A 16931-nucleotide genomic window follows, 5' to 3' on the forward strand; every position below is an offset into this window, starting at 1 on the left:
TCTCTCCCTCCCTCCCTCCCTCCCTTCCTTCCTTCCTTCTTTCTTTCTTCACAGTCTCACTTTGACACCCAGGCTACAGCGTACTGGCACAATCCCAGCTCACCGCAATCTCTGCCTCCTGGGTTCAAGTGATTGTTGTGCCTTAGTCACCCGAGTAGCTGCGATTACAGGACTGTGCTACCACACCCAGCTAATTTTTGTATTTTTAGTAGAGTCAGGGTTTCGCCATGCTTGCCAGGCTGGTCTCAAACTCCTGATCTCATGCTATCTGCGTGCCTCAGCCTCCGAAAGTGCTGAGATTACAGGCGTGAGCCACCACACCCGGCTGGTATTTTAAATAGAGGGGTCAGAGAAGGCCTTTCTCATGACATTAAAACTGAACAGAGACCAGAATAAAGGAAGGGTCAGAAGGTTTTGAGGTGAAAGATTATTCCAGTCATTAAGAAGAGCATGTATAAACTCTAAGACAGAAGCTTCTGTAGTAGACAGAACGATGGTCCTTGAAAGATGTCCACATGCAATTCCCAGGACGGATGAACCTGTTACGTTATACAGCAAGAGATTAACGCTGCAGATGCAATTAAGATCACTAGTCAGCTAAACAGAGAGTAGGAAGATCATTCTAGATTACGCAGGAGTGACCCATCCAATCACAAGGGACCTAAAAGGTGGAAAACAGAGGCTTACGAAGGGTGGTGGCATGACTGTGGAAGGATGGTCAGGGATGCAATGTAGCTGCTTTTGAAGATGGAGGAAGGGAAACAAAAGCCAAGGAGTGTGGACAGTGCCTAGGGATTGGTAAACTAAAGTGAAGGCTTCTCCCCAAGAACATCTAGCCAGGAACAAAGCCCTAGGGACACCCTGATTTTTGTCCAGTGAGATGTGTGAGACTTCAGGTCTGAAGAACAGAAAGATAATTGTTTGTTGTTTAATCTGCTAAGTGTACCAGCAACAGGCGATACAGTGTCTGTGGCAGGATGGAGAAACAGCAGGGAGTACAACTTGGCTGGAAAATGAAGATGTAGTCAGGGAGGCAGTGGGGGATGAAGAGCAGATCCAGGGTCTCTAAAAGTCACTTAAAGCAGTTGTAACATTAATACAAATAAGAAGCCATAAAGGCTTTTAAGCTGAGGAATGGCAATCTGACTTATATTTCCTAAGGATCACTTTGGCTGCTATGAGGAAAACAGATGTCAGGGTGGGAGGAGGGGCTGGGGGAGAAGGACAACCAGCAGGAAGGAGGTTGCAAGAATCCAGGAAACAGGTTTGGCCATTTACGCCAGGGCGATGGAGTTGGGTAATGGACAGAAGTAAAACAGATGGGAGGGTCGCGTACGAGGATTCATGGTTGCTTGGTTCTTACCTGAATTCCCTTGTCTTTGAGTTGCTGTCTCCACGATCCAAAACTTTTCTTCTCTTTGGAAGTGAAAAGTATCTTGGTAGGAAGGTTGATGCCCTGTGAACAAAGTCACATGCTTAATCCCAATATATCTTAGGTAAAATTTACTAGAAATGTAGGTTCTCACTGCACACTCAAACTTGAACACCGATACGGTTTGGTTGTGTCCCCACCCCAGTCTCACCTTGAATTGTATTTCCCATAATCCCCACATGTCATAACAGGGACCTGGTGGGATGTAACTGAATCACAGGGGCGGTTTCCTTCATGCTGTTCTCATGAGAGCAGGTGCGTTCTCACGAGATCTGATGGTTTTATAAGGGGACTTTCCCCCTTTGCTCGGCACTTCTTCCTGCTGCACTGTGAAAAAGGTGCCTTTCTTCCCCTTGGCTTTCCACCATGACTGTAAGCTTCCTGAGGCCTCCCCAGCCATGTGGAACTGTGAGTTAATGAAACGTCTTTTCTTTTTTTATTTTATTTATTTATTTATTTTTGAGATGGAGTCTCGCTCTGTCGCCCAGGCTGGAGTGTAGTGGTGCTACCCCAGCTCACTGCAACCTCCGCCTCCTGGGTTCAAGCTATTCTTCTGCCTCAGCCTCCTGAGTAGCTGGGATTACAGGTCCATGCCACCACACCCGGCTAATTTTTGTGTTTTTAGTAGAGATGGGGTTTCACCATATTGGCCAGGCTGGTCTCGAACTCCTGACCTACTGATCCACCCACCTCAGCCTCCCAAAGTGCTGGGATTACAGGCGTGAGCCACCGCACCCGGCCTGTCTTTTCTTTAGAAATCACCCAGTCTTTAGTATTTCTTCATAGCAGTGTAAGAACAAACTAATACAAACACCCTAGGATACAAAGCCTTTCCTGGGGCCTGATGACATTCCATTACAGAGGGTGCCTGTGCTCACCCACTGAGAGCAAGTTCCTGAAGTTCTCCAGCATCACATCTCGGTACAGCTTCTTCTGGGCAGGGTCCAGCAGCCCCAGCTCCTCCTCAGTGAACACCACAGCTACGTCCTTGAAGGTTACTGCCTCCTACAACATCAAACATATATAATCCCAATGTCATGATAAGTGATTCTTGGGAGACAGGTGGCACTGAGCAGGTGAAGTGGATGAGTGAGAAGTTGCTGTGGATCTTGAGAGATGTAGGTCAACTTACAGATTTCCCATTCATTCTGTCTGTATCCTGGCAATGACACACTGATTTTCCGGAGCTCCACTAGAAGTGCAATGATGAAAAAGTCCTATAGGTTTACTTTGTGCACTTACCGAGTCTCCTTGTAAGTAACCCTCTAGGACTCTAAATGCAGCATCCTGGGCTACGCATATATAGGTTTCAATGAATCATGCCAGTTGCCCCAGTAACATTTAGCAATTCAGTCCCAACCTTGTTTGATAATGCCCACTGTACTCTCTCATACCTGAACCCTGGATATAATCATTTTTCTTTTTTTTTTTTTTTTCTAATTTTTATTTTTTGAGATGGAGTCTTGCTCTGTCGTCCAGGCTGGAGTACAGTGGCGCTATCCCAGCTCACTGCCACCTCCGCCTCCTGGATTCAAGCAATTCTCCTGCCTCAGCCTCTCGAATAGCTGGGATTACAGGCACCCACCACCATGCCCAGCTAATTTTTGTATTTTTAGTAGAGACGGGGTTTCACCATGTTGGCCAGGTTGGTCACGAACTCCTGACCTTAGGCGATCTGCCCACCTCGGCCTCCCAAAATGCTGGGATTACAGGCGTGAGCCACCGCACCCGGCCCTTGTTTTTCAGTATCTCCCAAACTAACAAGTTTACGGTGATCTGTGTGGGACAGCTATGGAGTGGGTCCTCTGTATTCAAGACACAAACTACATATATTAATTGCAGCATTGAATGTCATGATCTAGAGCCAGTGTGCCTGTGATCACACTGAGCGTGTGTGCTCACTCACAAGGCTCAATCCCAAGGCTCTGTGCCTTTGCCTGCCCAGCCACAGGACCTTGGATAAGTTTGCCTGCATGCATTCGTTTCCTTTCTGTATAAAGACTGTCACATCAGTTTTCTCCAGGAATAAACAAGAGAATATAAATGGGGAAAGTCTCTGGCACAGACTACGTATTTAATTAACATTAGTTGATTTTATTACCTTTTTTTCTTTTTTTTGAGATGGAGTTTCATTCTTGTTGCCCAGGCTGGAATGCAGTGGTGCAAACTCAGCTCATGGCAAGCTCTGCCTCCCTGGTTCAAGCAATTCTCCTGCCTCAGCCTTCTGAGTGGCTGGGATTACAGGCATGCACCACTATGCCCAGCTAGTTTTGTATTTTTAGTAGAGACAGGGTTTCTCCATGTTGGTCAGGCTGGTCTCAAACTCCCGACCTCAGATGATCTGCCCGCCTCGGCCCCCCAAAGTGCTAGGGAAAAAAACGTGAGCCACCGCACCTGGCTGGTAATGTCCTTTATTCATATTTCTTTGGATTTTTTATTATAACTTTCATTATAGTTATCTATTTCATTTCATGTCGGTATAGTATTACAGGGAACTGATGATCTATCATTATCTATTCTAAATAATGAATATTTAATTTTATGTCATTTTCATTATTACCAATCCTGCAAAGAAAATCGTGTTATGTGGACCTTACTCTCCTGTCTGATTATTGAAAATAATTTTGGCCAGGTATGGTAGCTCATGCCTGTAATCTCAGTACTTTCAGAGGCTAAGACAAGCAAATCATTTGAGCTCTGGAGTTTAAGACCAGCCTTGGCAACATAGCAAAATTCTGTCTCTACAAAATATACAAAAATTAGCTGGGCATGGTGGCACGTGACTATAATCCCAGACACTTGGGAGGTTGAGACAGAAGAATCATTCGAACCCAGGAGGTGGAGGTTGCAGTGAGCCAAGATTGTGCCACTGCACTCCAGCCTGGGCAACAGAGCAAGACTCTGTTTCTAAAAAGATATAACATAAAATAATAAATAAATTAATTTAATTAAATAAAATAATTTCAAACCAGGTGCAGTGATTCACACCTATAATTCCAGTGCTTTAAGAGGCTAAAGTGGGGGGATTGCTTGAATTCAAGAGTTCAAAACCAGCCTAGGCAACACAGCAAGACACCATCTTTATAAATTTTAAAAACTAGCCAGTCGTGGTGATGCGTACCTGTAATCCTAGCTACTTGGGGGGCTGAGGCAGGGAGATCTGGACCCCAGGGGCTCAAGGCTGCAGTGCACTACACTTACAACACTGTACTCTATCCTGGGCAACAGAGCAAAACTCTGTCTCTAAAAGAATAAGAATAAACTAAAATAAAATAATTTCAAATGAAAATTACAGTGTCAAAAAATAAGAATGTTCAAAATTGTGATCATGTATGTCAGATCCCAATTTTTTGTCAAACTCCAAAATCTTTCAAGGGGATACATTACCTTGGTTTTTCTTAAAATAGCCAAAGGCAGATTATCAAATTTCCTGTGATGTTGATAAACTCATTAGAGAGAATAATTCACCTTATTAATCCCATGTATTTGATTATAAATAATACTACCACCTTTTCAAACATGTACTGGCCACTTCTATTTCTTCTCTAAAATTTACCAATTAATGTATTAATGTCCTTTATTCATATTCCTTTGATTTTTTTTTTCTCCATTTTGTACATAAGATTCTTATTTTGGAGTGTGTGTTTTTTAGATATCAAAGTGGTAAATATTTTCCCCTTAGGCTGTTATATTTCCTGGTAACACTCTGTAAGCCGTCTTTGACATTAGGAATGTAAAGATTTTCTATAATGAGTGTAGCAATCACTGTCCTTTGGTGCCTGGAGTACTAGGTGCACCTGAGGTGACACAACAGGAAGAGAAGAGGTCCCCTGAGGAGAGGTCAGGGAGGAGCTATGTCACCAGTGGTTGTCACCACTCAAGAGGGCACTCCAGACACCCATACCAGAAGGCACAGGTCCTTCAATGGAGAATCCTTTTTCTTCTCTCTCTCTTTCAATTTAGCAAAATAGCTAACATGCCAACCCTGGGTTTCCTCTCTGAACCTCAGCAGGTTTCTCATATTTCACATATTTAAGAGGAAGATGAGGCTGAGAATTGCATCATTCAGCTGTTCTGAGGAACAAACAAAGGAACAGAACACAGTGACTAGAGAATCTTCTGATATCATGGACATTTGAAACTAAAGTTACCTATCATTTTGGTCAAACTCCTTAATACATAAAGGAATAAGAAAAGACCAGTAAATAAAATACACACAATGCATGACTTAAGCATGGGGAAAACAAAAGCTAGCTCTTCCTATGTGAAAATCTCCAGAAATTCTTGTGTGAAGCCACAGTTACAGCCTGCTGTGCTGTGCCACATGTGGATATTTTATCTACCAAACAGTCAACATGGCACATGTCAAAAGTACCCTTTCAAAACTGAGCTCCTAGTGCCTGAGTATAAAGTAGTTAAAAAGAAACATTGGTGGGTGCGGTGGCTCACACCTGTAATCCCAGCACTTTGGGAGGCTGAGGCGGGCAGATCACTTGAGGCCAGGAGTTCGAGACCAGCCTGGCCAACATGGTGAAACCCCATCTCTACTAAAAATACAAATATTAGCCAAGCGTGGTGATAGGCGCCTGTAATCCAGCTACTCAAGAGGCCGAGGCAGGAGAATTGCTTGAACCCAGGAGGTGGAGGTTGCAGTGAGCCGAGACTGCGCCACTGCACTCCAGCCTGGGTGACAAAGCAAGACTCCATCTCGAGGAAAGAAAAAAAAAAGGAGCATCAATGCAATGGAACATGATGCAACCATAAATAATGAACATTACATAATATTAAACAAAAAAACACAGTTTAAATTAGATAAGTATCAATACAAATACAGTTATGAATATACATGAGGAATAGCATGAGAAAATAAAAACCCCTAATTAGTGAGAAGAGATGCAGTGAAATGGGAGAATTTCTACTCATAACATAAATAATGGTAAAAATAAACAAAATCAAAACCAAATGCAAATTCAACACGAAAGAAACAAGCAAGCACTTGGCACACAGCAGGTGTACAAATAACTGTTGTTCTCCTTGAATCTTCCCAAGACTGAGAAAAACACGTGACAATCTTAAGTAGCGAAACAGAATTTGAACAGCAAAAGAGACCAGACTTGCTCACCTTGAACATGGTCATTTTTCCTCCTCTGGGGAATTTGCAGAGTTCTCAGTTATGCAGTCCAAGGGAAGACAGAATTGTGCCTGGAATGTGCCATGGAAGGCAATAAAAGAGACATGAAGAGGTGGTCAGGGATGCCGCCCAACAATATAAACATGTATTGTGAATTAGCACTTGAATGTTCACAGCAGCATTATTCATAATAACCCCAAATTGCACACAACCAAAATGCCCTCCTACGGGTAAATGGACAGACAAATTGTGGCCTATCCATACAATGAAATCTTACTTGGAAATTTAAAGAAATGAAGTACTGACTCATGCTATAACATGCATGAACCCTGGAAACATGTTAAACAAAAGACACAAAAAGTCACAAAAAGCCATGGACTGTATGATCGCATTTATGTGAAATGTTCAGAATAGGCAAATGTATAATAGAGAAAGTAGATTCGTGGTTGCTTCACATTTGAGGTAAGAATGAGGTTGTTTTTTTTTGAGACGGAGTCTTGCTCTGTCGCCCAGGCTGGAGTGCAGTGGCCAGATCTCAGCTCACTGCAAACTCCGCCTCCCGGGTTTACGCCATTCTCCTGCCTCAGCCTCCCAAGTAGCTGGGACTACAGGCGCCCGCCACCTCGCCCAGCTAGTTTTTTGTATTTTTTAGTAGAGACGGGGTTTCACTGTGTTAGCCAGGATGGTCTCGATCTCCTGACCTCGTGATCCGCCCGTCTCGGCCTCCCAAAGTGCTGGGATTACAGGCTTGAGCCACCGCGCCCAGCCAAGAATGAGGTTTAACTGTAAATGGGCACAACGAGTCCAAATGTGAGATGAAAATGATCTAAACTGAATCATGATGATGGTTATTCCACTTCACAAAATTCCTAAAAATCATTGAATTCTATGCCTGAAATGGATGAAAGCTATATGTGAAATATATCTTGACAGAATTGGAAAAAATAATTGTTAATCTACATGTCACTGAAATCAGTAAGACTGAATTCTGAGTTCATATCTATAGAATATTTATAGGTGAATGAAGGAATAAATAAATGAGGGAAAAATGGAAACTCATCTTTACAATAGAATGTCCACTAATAATGTATCTCCCCATAAGAAACTTTATTATTTTCAAAATTTAAAAAAAGTAACTTCACAGTGGACAAATCTGAAAGACTTCATCTTGGCCAAGTGAACAAAAGTGAGATCACCAGTGAAGGTGAAGGGGTGGCCTGCCCCTCCACACCTGTGGGCGTTTCTCGTTAGGTGGAAGGAGAGACTTGAGAAAAGAAATGAGACACAGAGACAAAGTATAGAGAAAGAAAAAGTGGGCCCAGGGGACCAGCACTCAGCATACAGAGGACCCACGCTGGCACCGGTCTTTGAGTTCCCTCAGTATTTATTGACCATTATCTTTACCATCTTAGAAAAAGGGAAGTGGCAGGATAATAGGATCATCTAGGGAGAAGGTCAGCAGTAAGACATATGAATAAAGATCTGTGACATGAATAAGTTTAAGGAAAACTGCTGTGCTTTGATATGCCTATACAAACATCTCCATAAACCTTTTTAGTACATAAGGAGCAGCATAGTTTACACCAAGATGTTCCATTGCCCAGGGACGGGCAGGAGACAGATGCTTTTCTCTATCTCAACTGCCAAGAGGTCTTCTTTCCTCTTATATTAATCCTCCTCAGCACAGACCCTTCACGGGTGTCAGGCTGGGAGATGATTAGGTCTTTCCCTTCCCACAAGGCCATATTTCAGACTATCACGTGGGGAGAAACCTTGGACAATACCTGGCTTTCCTACGCAGAGGTCCCTGCGACCTTTGGCAGTGTACATGTCCCTGGGTACTTGAGATTAAGAGAATGGTGATGACTTTTAACCAGCATACTGCCTTCAGGCACTTGTTTAACAAAGCACACCCTGCACAGCCCAAAATCCGTCAAACCTTGAGTCACCACAGCACATGTCTCTTGCAAGGACGAGGCTGGGGGTAGGGTCACAGATTAACAGCATCTCAAACACAGAACAAAATGGAGTCTCTTATGTCTGCTTCTTTCTATATAGACACAGTAACAGGCTGATCTCTCTTTCTTTTCCCCACAGAAGGGACAAACCAACATCATTTGGACACTGTTATTTTGCAATGAAAAGGACACCTCACTACTACTATGGTATCCCTACCAACCATGCATAATCTAAACCTAAACATGACATTTATCAGATAAACCCCAAATGAATGCCTTTCTATAAAACAACTGCCTATACTCTTCAAAAAACCATGCATGTAAAAGACAAAGGCTGTGGAATCCTTCTAGATTAAAGTATAGAAATGTGACAATAAAGACAATGCATAAAATTCAACTTTGAATGGGGTTGCAGGTAAAAAGTGGGACAGGGGATAGTTATAAGGACCAAAATTTAAAAACTGAACAAATTTAAATGTGGAAGCTTCAGATTAGATAACAATGTTATGTAATATGGTATCCAACACTATCTAATAAATAACACTACAACTACTATTAGTAGCTTTTTAACAGATCTATCTGATATGTAATAGATAACAATATTATTTAATATAATATTTAATTATTTTTTTGAGACAGAGTCTCACTCTGTCATCCAGACCAGAGTGCAGGGGTGCCATCTCAGCTCACTGCAGGCTCTGCCTCCCGGGTTCAAATGATTCTGATGCGTCAGCCTCCCTAATAGCTGGGATTACAGGCGCACGCAACCTCAGATTTTAAAAAAGTAACTTCACAGTGGACAAATCAGCTAATTTTTGTATTTTTAGTAGAGATGGGGTTTCTCAATGTTGGCCAGGCTGGTCTCAAACTCCCGGCCTTAAGTGATCCACTTGCCTCAGCCTCCCAAAGTATTGGGATTACAGACATGAGCCACCATGCCTAGCCAGTATAATATCTAATAGTATCTAGCATGTTATATGAAACCCTATAACCAGCCCTTCCTAAACACCTCTTACCAAGACACCCCACAATTATCTTGAAATGTGGGCTTCCTTGCTGCAGAAAGCTACAGGCAACTGTCTGGCTACAGGTATGTTCCTGGTGGTATCTGGCTAATCGGCAACAACAAAGCAAACAGGAAAAATGTAAACACTTGGCAAATTTGGGTAAAGAGTATATGAGAATTTCTAATACTATTTTTGCAACTTTTCTATAGGTTTCAAATGATATGAAAACAAAGTGTTAAAAACTTTTTTTTTTTTCTTTTTGAGAAGGAAGTTTCGCTCTTGTTGCCCAGGCTGGAGTATAATGGTGCAAGCTGAGCTCACCGCAACCTCCACCTTCCGGGTTCAAGTGATTCTCCTGCCTCAGCCTCCCAAGTAGCTGGGATTACAGGCATGCGCCACCATGCCTGGCTAATTTTGTATTTTCAGTAGAGATGGGGTTTCTCCATGTTGGTCAGGCTGCTCTCAAACTCCCGACCTCAGGTGATTCGCCCACCTCGGCCTCCCAAAGTGCTGGGATTGCAAGCGTGAGCCACCGCGCCCAGCCAATATCAAGAAACATTTACAAAAAAATTAGATAACAATGAGATAAATTAGGATAAGCATGATATAACATGGCAGTTCACTAGTTATTTCCCTTTTGGCAGTGTTTCCAAATTTCCATAGTTAAACACATAAGGGAAAACACATTGTTTAAATTATAAAATTTTCTTTAAATGTTTATAAATAAATATGCAAATATACCAAAAGAAAGACTAAAAAGAAATGCATTCGAAGTTTAACAGTTACTATCTTTACATGCTGTATTCATGGGTAATTATAAACTTGTACTACTCATATTTCTCCAATTTCTGAACGCTCCACAATGATACCGTTGCATAACAAGTTAAATACTTGTAACAAATGAAATAGTTGACAAACTCCCAGAACAGCCCAAGCCCATAAGTCTTGCTCTCGAGGTCCCTTCAATCAAGTCCTAACTTGCTTTCCCCACCAGATTCCAGGCAGTTCCTCTGCCTCAGTAAGAATGTATCCAAAAGATTATCAACTAAGGCTCTGACCTGTAAGGCCCAGGTTTCCACCGCAGATCCACCTCTTACTACTTAGGTGACTATGCGCAGATAACTCCTGCTCCTTTGTATCTCACTCATCTTTAAAACGGAAAAAAGTAGTACCTCTCCACAGAGCCATGGTGTGGTGAAAATGTGATTATTTTTATAAAGCCCTTGGAATAAAGTTACCAATTGAGACTTAATTATTATCAACACCCATGCCTGAGGACACATCCCACGCTCTTGGTTGGGTTGAGCATCTCTGTAAAAGAAAAAAAGCCAAGGACCACTCACGTAGAGCTTTGCCCTCAGTAGCCAAGAAGTCCCTCCCTGCAGGTCTTTTTGAGAATCAGGCTGGGGAAGGAGAAAGCTGTGAAATACCCTGACCGCGTTGCCGGCCCGCATAAAAGTTAAATGTTCCTCTCCCATCGTGGAAGTGGACACAACCCTCGCCTTCCTAAAAACAAGTCAGAAGCGTCCGGGATCGCCCAGCGTCCTGTAGGAATCAGAGACAAGGGCGGGCGTCCCTGTAGCTGGAGCTCTGACCCACCCGGGGACCTGACAGGCTTCGTGGGAAATTAATACTAAGAAGAGACCACCAGTCACTAAAGGAAGGACTGCTTTAAGGCTTTCATTTGTGTTACCTCTTCCAGTTCCCAAAACGATTTCATTAGGATGGTCCTAAAGTCCCCATTTTAAAGAACAGCAGTGGGAGGTACCGGGAGATTAATAACATCCCAACCCTAAACTGTGAGAAAGTAACCTCATAGGTGGGATGGAGGGAGGTGGGCTGAGCGAGCTGAGAGCCCCCAAAACCCTCAAACCATCCGAGCTGCGTCCCGACCAAGTCCCAACCCCCAGCCTCATCCCCCGGGAGGCGAGGACAACCCCAAGATCAAGAACGCTCCGCGGAAAAGAACGAAAAGAGCGGCTGTTGCACCTTCAAACCTCCGTTTTCCAACGAGGCTCCTTCTCCTCTTAGTCAACTTCCAGGTGGTTGCGAGCCCGCATCGTAAGGGGACATGTTGAGAAGGACCGACAAGACACATAACTGACACAAACCTACCACCGAAACGCACGGCAGCAACCTCACCCCCCGGGAGCGGAAGTGCCCCCTACTCGGCGCAGCCTGTGGACTACATTTCCCAGAATTCCCCAGATACGGCGCCCTGCGCCAACTTGCCCATCATTCAACAGACCGCCGGCGATACACTTCCTTGAATGCCAAAGGAGACGTTCTGTAGTATCACCCTCCAGCGGGAAGCCTGGAACTCCGCGGTGCTCTTTGACTACACTTCCCGCAATGCCCACTAGGAATGAATCCCATAGACCCGAGCGCCTGGTGAGAAATATGGACTGTGACCCTGAGAGTGGTCCTTCGCTTTCCCTGCGACCTCGAGAGAAAATATTGAATAGACAGGAATTCCTGAAGTCTACACGCCTGCCGTGATGACAGGAGTATTACTGAAAGAGAATAAAGCAAGGAGATACAATCTTCAAGGAGTTAGCGGGGAGTGCCTGTTGAGCGTTCAGGAGATGGCTGAAAGGCTAATATACTAGGCGCTAACAGTATGAGGCTAAATCTAAGAGCTTAAATAATGGGCCAGGAAAAATGGTTTGGGAGAGGCAATGAGTGGGGCACCAGCCCCTACTCCAGACACTGTTGTACCACTGCTTTAGCAAGAAAAACAACCGCAGTTTAAGTGTTTAAGAGGGCTGTAAGAGTTAAAGAAAGAGAAAAGAAACACGAAAAGCAGCTCAACAGTCAAAGACAGGTTCGTTTTGGAGAATAAACCTGAGAGGGGCTTCTGGCCGATTGCCGTCAGGAGCGCTGTCTCTTACAGACTAAGAGTATTGACTTTAGGGTGACAGAGCTTATCACAGGCTTAGAATGTTTCTGTGTTGGGGAGAAGTCTGTTGTGGGGTTGGAATATCTCTGGTTGGAGGGGAGGTTATCTTGGGACTGACATCTCTCCAGCGGAGGGGAGGTTATCTCAGGGCTGGCATGTCTCTGGTCAGGGAGGGGTTTATCTTATGGTTGGAATGTTTCTGGTTGGAGATGTCATTTATGGTTTATGGTCATGCCAACCTTAGCCATTAGGCTGATGCCCTTTGGATTTAGGCAGTTTTTGATCAAGGCAAACTTTAAAATGGCAGTGATTATCCAAGATGGCAATGCTCCTGCCCTGTCAAGAGCCAATATGGAGGGCCAGTTGCCCTCCTGGAATACCTATCTTCCCACTTTTAAAGTTTTCATATTAATATTCTTTAGATGTGGAAACGCCGTATTCCAGAGAAATTAAACTGCTTAGTATTGTGAAAGGAAAATATCTTGGGCCCCCAAAATCACTAAGGAAACCTCAAGCTGGAAATAGCTTGGGGCAAACCTGCCTCCTATTCAAAGTCACTCTTCTATCTGTCCTTGCTACTAGGTCCCTTCCATGATATGTGGGAATTATAGGAGCTATAATTCAAGATGAGATTTGGGTGGAGACACAGCCAAACCATATCAATATGTGTAGATTTCTTATTTTCTATTATTACTTAAAAGAAAGCTGGTTTCTAACTCTTCTGTGGTCATATAACAACATATCCTAGAAATCACTTCATGTACAGCACATTCTTTTTAGCACTGTGTAAACTAGAAAATCCAGAAATAAATTTCTACACCTACAGTGAACTCATTTTCAACAAAGGTGCTAAGTATATATATTGGGGAAAGGACAGTCTCTTCAATAAATGGTGCCAGAAAAACATGATATCCACATATAGAAGAATGAAACTTCACCCCATTGTTCACCATATACACAAATAAAATCAAAATGGATTAAAGACTTAAATCTAAGACCTCGAACTATGAAACTACTACAAGAAAACATTGGGGAAATGCTCCAGGACATTGGTCTGGGCAAAGATTTCTTGAGTAATACCCCAAAAGCATAAACAACCAAAGCAAAAATGGACAAATGGGATCATGTCAAGTTAAAAAGCTTCTGCATAGCAAAGGAAACAATCAACAAAGTGAAGAGACAACCCACACAATAGGAGAAAATATTTGCAAACTATCCATCTGACAATGGATTAATAACCAGAATATAAGAAACTCAAACAACCCAACAGGAAAAAATTTAATAATTCAATTTAAAAATGAGCAAAAGATCTGAATAGACATTTCTTGAAAGAGGGCATACAAATGGCAAATGGGTATATGAAAAGATGCTCTACAACATAGATCATCAGATAAATGCGAATCAAACTACCATGAGATATCATCTCACCCCAGTTAAAATAGCTTTTATTCAAAAGACGGACAATATCAAATGTTGGTGAGGATGTGAAAGGAGTGAGGGAGGGAATCCTTGCACGTTGATGGTAGGAATGTAAATTAGTACAACCACTGCGGAGAACAGTATGGAGGTTCCTCAAAAAATTAAAACCGAAACTACCATACAATCTAGCGATCCCACTGGGTATATACGCAAAAGGAAGGAAATCAGCATATCAAAGTGATATCTGCACCCTCCCCTGCAATGTTTATTGCAGCACTATTCACAATAACCAAAATTTGGAAGCAACCTAAGTGTCCTTCAACAGATGAATGGATACAGGAAATGGACATATACACAATGGAGTACTATTCAGCCACAAAAAGAACGAGATTTTGTTATTTGCAACACTATGGATGGAACTGGAGGACATTACATTCAGTGAAATCAGCCAGGCACAGAAAAACAAACTTCACATGTTCTCACTTATTTGTAGGACCTAAAAATTAAAACAATTGAATGCATGGAGACAGGGGCAGAATGTTGGTTCCCAGAGGGAGGGAAAGGTAAGGTTGGTGGTGAGGGAAGTGGGGATGGTTAGTGGGTACAAAAATATACTTATATAGAATGAATAAAATCTTGTATTTGATAGCACAACAGAGTTACTACAGTCAACAATAATTTATTGTACATTTAAAATAACTAAACGAGTATGGATTGTTTCTAACACACAAAAATGATAAATGCTTGTGATAACAGATACCTCATTAACCCTGATGTGATTATTATGCATTGTATGCCTGTATCACGTATCTATATGTGTACCCATAAAAATTAGAAATTTTTTTAGGCTGGGTGCAGTGGCTCATGCCTGTAATCCCAGCACTTTGGGAGGCTGAGGTGGGCTGATCACTTGAGTGCAGGAGTTTGAGACCAGCCTGGGCAACACGGAGGAACCTCATCTCTACAAAAGAAATACGAAAATTAACCAGAGGCAGGGCACGCGTCTGTAGTCTCAGCTACTCAAGAGGCTGAGGTGGAAGGATGGTTTGAGCTCAGGAGACCACCACATCTGGCTAGTTGTATTTTTAGTAAAGACAGGGTTTTACCATGTTGGCCAGGCTGGTCTTGAACTCCTGGCCTCAAGTAAACTGCCCACCTCAGCCTCCCAAGGTGCTGGGATTATAGGCATGAGACACTGCGCCCAGCCCTTTGCCCATTTTTTTAACTGGGTGGTTTCTGTTATTGAGTTGTAAGAATTCTTTATATAGTTTGGATAGAACTCAAGCTGTATAGTCTTTTCATGTTCTTGACAATGTCCATGTATTCTTAGCATTTTTTAAAACTTAGGTCCCATTTAGGTATTTTTATTTGCTTTTGCTCATGTTGTTTCATTGAAGAATCCATTCCAAATAAAGATTTACTTCTATGTTTTCTTCTAATACTTTTATAGTTTAGCTATTACGTTAGGTCACTGACGAATTTTGAGTTAATTTTTAAGTGTAGTGTGAGATACAATCTAACTTCATTATGTTATGTGTCTGTGTATAGGTGTCCCAGCAGTATTGGTTGAAGAGACTATTCTGTCTCCATAAAGTAATCTTGGATCCTTCTTGAAAATCAAGTGGCCTTAGATGTATGGGTTTCTTTATGGATTCTCAATTCTATTCCATTTATCTGTATATCTGCCTCCTGGGTTCAAGCGATCCTCCCACCTCAGCCTCTCCAGTAGTCTCCAGCTGGGACTACAGACATACACCACCACAACTGGCTAATTATTGTATTTCTTGTAGAGGTGGGGTTTCTGATGTTCACTGAGAAATCTAAAAATAATGCATACAGTTATAAAACAGAAAAATTCCAGCAAATATTCATTGCCAAAGAAAATAAGAATATAATTGTAACACATTCTGTATGTACACTCAAAAAAAAAAAAATTCCAGAAACACAGAGATGCTTGTCCAGAAACACACAAAGGCATTTATTTAATTTTTTTTTTTTTTTTTTTGAGACAGGGTCTCACTCTGTTGCCCTGGCTGGAGTGCAGTTGCACTATCATAGGTCACTGCAGCCTCAATCTTCCAGACTCAAGCGATGTAAGGATGCAGCAAAAATACAAAGACAATGTGGCTAACATTCTAGTGGTCATCAATTTTTACACGTTCATTAGAGTTTTGAAAGTGTGTGAATAACCTGTCTCCTGAATAATAACTAATTGTCAAACTTCTGTTTGAAACCCTGCAGCACGACTTACAAGCATTCTCTGCTATGACAGTCCCATGACCACTGGGGTATGCTGAGCTATGGCTGAAACACTAACTTTAAATAAATGTTTTACCTCCCATAAGACCAGACGAAAACTCACCAGCATTGATTCTGTGATAAATGCCAAGATATGAACTCACACTTACCACATGCCTCTTATTTTTAATGTTTCTGTCCTTTGTGAACTCTCACATGAGACTGTAGTGAGACTGAGTAGAGGCTTTATCACACACATCACACTACTAAGGTTTCTTTCCAGTGTGGACACTGATGAAGTTGAAGAGTTAAAGTCTGAATGAAGCACATACCATCCTCCCACACTTCAATGGTTTCTCTCATGTGTGAAGCCTCTGAGGCCTAATATTTCCGGTAATGTAGCAATCGCACTACTGGGTATATCCAAAGGAAAGGAAATCAGTATGCTGAGGAGATATCTGCACTCCCATGTTCACTGCAGCACTACTCACAATAGCCAAGATACGGAACCCACCTAAGTGTCCATCAATAGATGAAGAAAAGGTGGCATATATATATATACACACATACAATGAAATACTCTTTAGATACAACAAAGAAACAAAATTGTGTCACTTGTGGCAACATGGATGAGCTTTGGAGGACATTATGTTAAACAATATAACCCAAGCAAAGAAAGATAAATGCCAACTGTCCTTACTCACATGTGGAAGCTAAAAAAAAAAGCTGATTTCATAGAATTAGTGAGAACAATGGCTCTAGAGGCAGGGAAGGGTAGGGGATAGGTGGGATGGCCAAAGGTTGGCTAAAGGATACAAAAGTACAGGTAGATAGGAGGAAGAAGTTC

The 16931-nt window shown here is 42.3% G+C and overlaps 1 protein-coding gene across 1 annotated transcript in view; it reads right to left on the reverse strand.

Moving 5' to 3' along the window:
* Positions 1 to 11674, reverse strand: part of ZNF284 (zinc finger protein 284) — an 18423-nt gene extending 6749 nt beyond the window's left edge. The window contains exons 1-4 of the mRNA XM_011963083.1: positions 11526 to 11674; positions 6555 to 6634; positions 2311 to 2437; positions 1364 to 1456 (exon numbers count right to left, since the gene is read on the reverse strand). Of these exons, the coding sequence (XP_011818473.1) occupies positions 1364 to 1456; positions 2311 to 2437; positions 6555 to 6569 (235 nt within the window). The 5' untranslated portion in view covers positions 6570 to 6634; positions 11526 to 11674. The remainder of the gene's footprint in view (positions 1 to 1363; positions 1457 to 2310; positions 2438 to 6554; positions 6635 to 11525) is intronic.
* Positions 11675 to 16931: the final 5257 nt, after the last annotated feature.

Source organism: Colobus angolensis, unplaced genomic scaffold (assembly GCF_000951035.1).
Source record: "Colobus angolensis palliatus isolate OR3802 unplaced genomic scaffold, Cang.pa_1.0 Scaffold60, whole genome shotgun sequence".
NCBI classification, from domain to species: Eukaryota; Metazoa; Chordata; class Mammalia; order Primates; family Cercopithecidae; genus Colobus; species Colobus angolensis.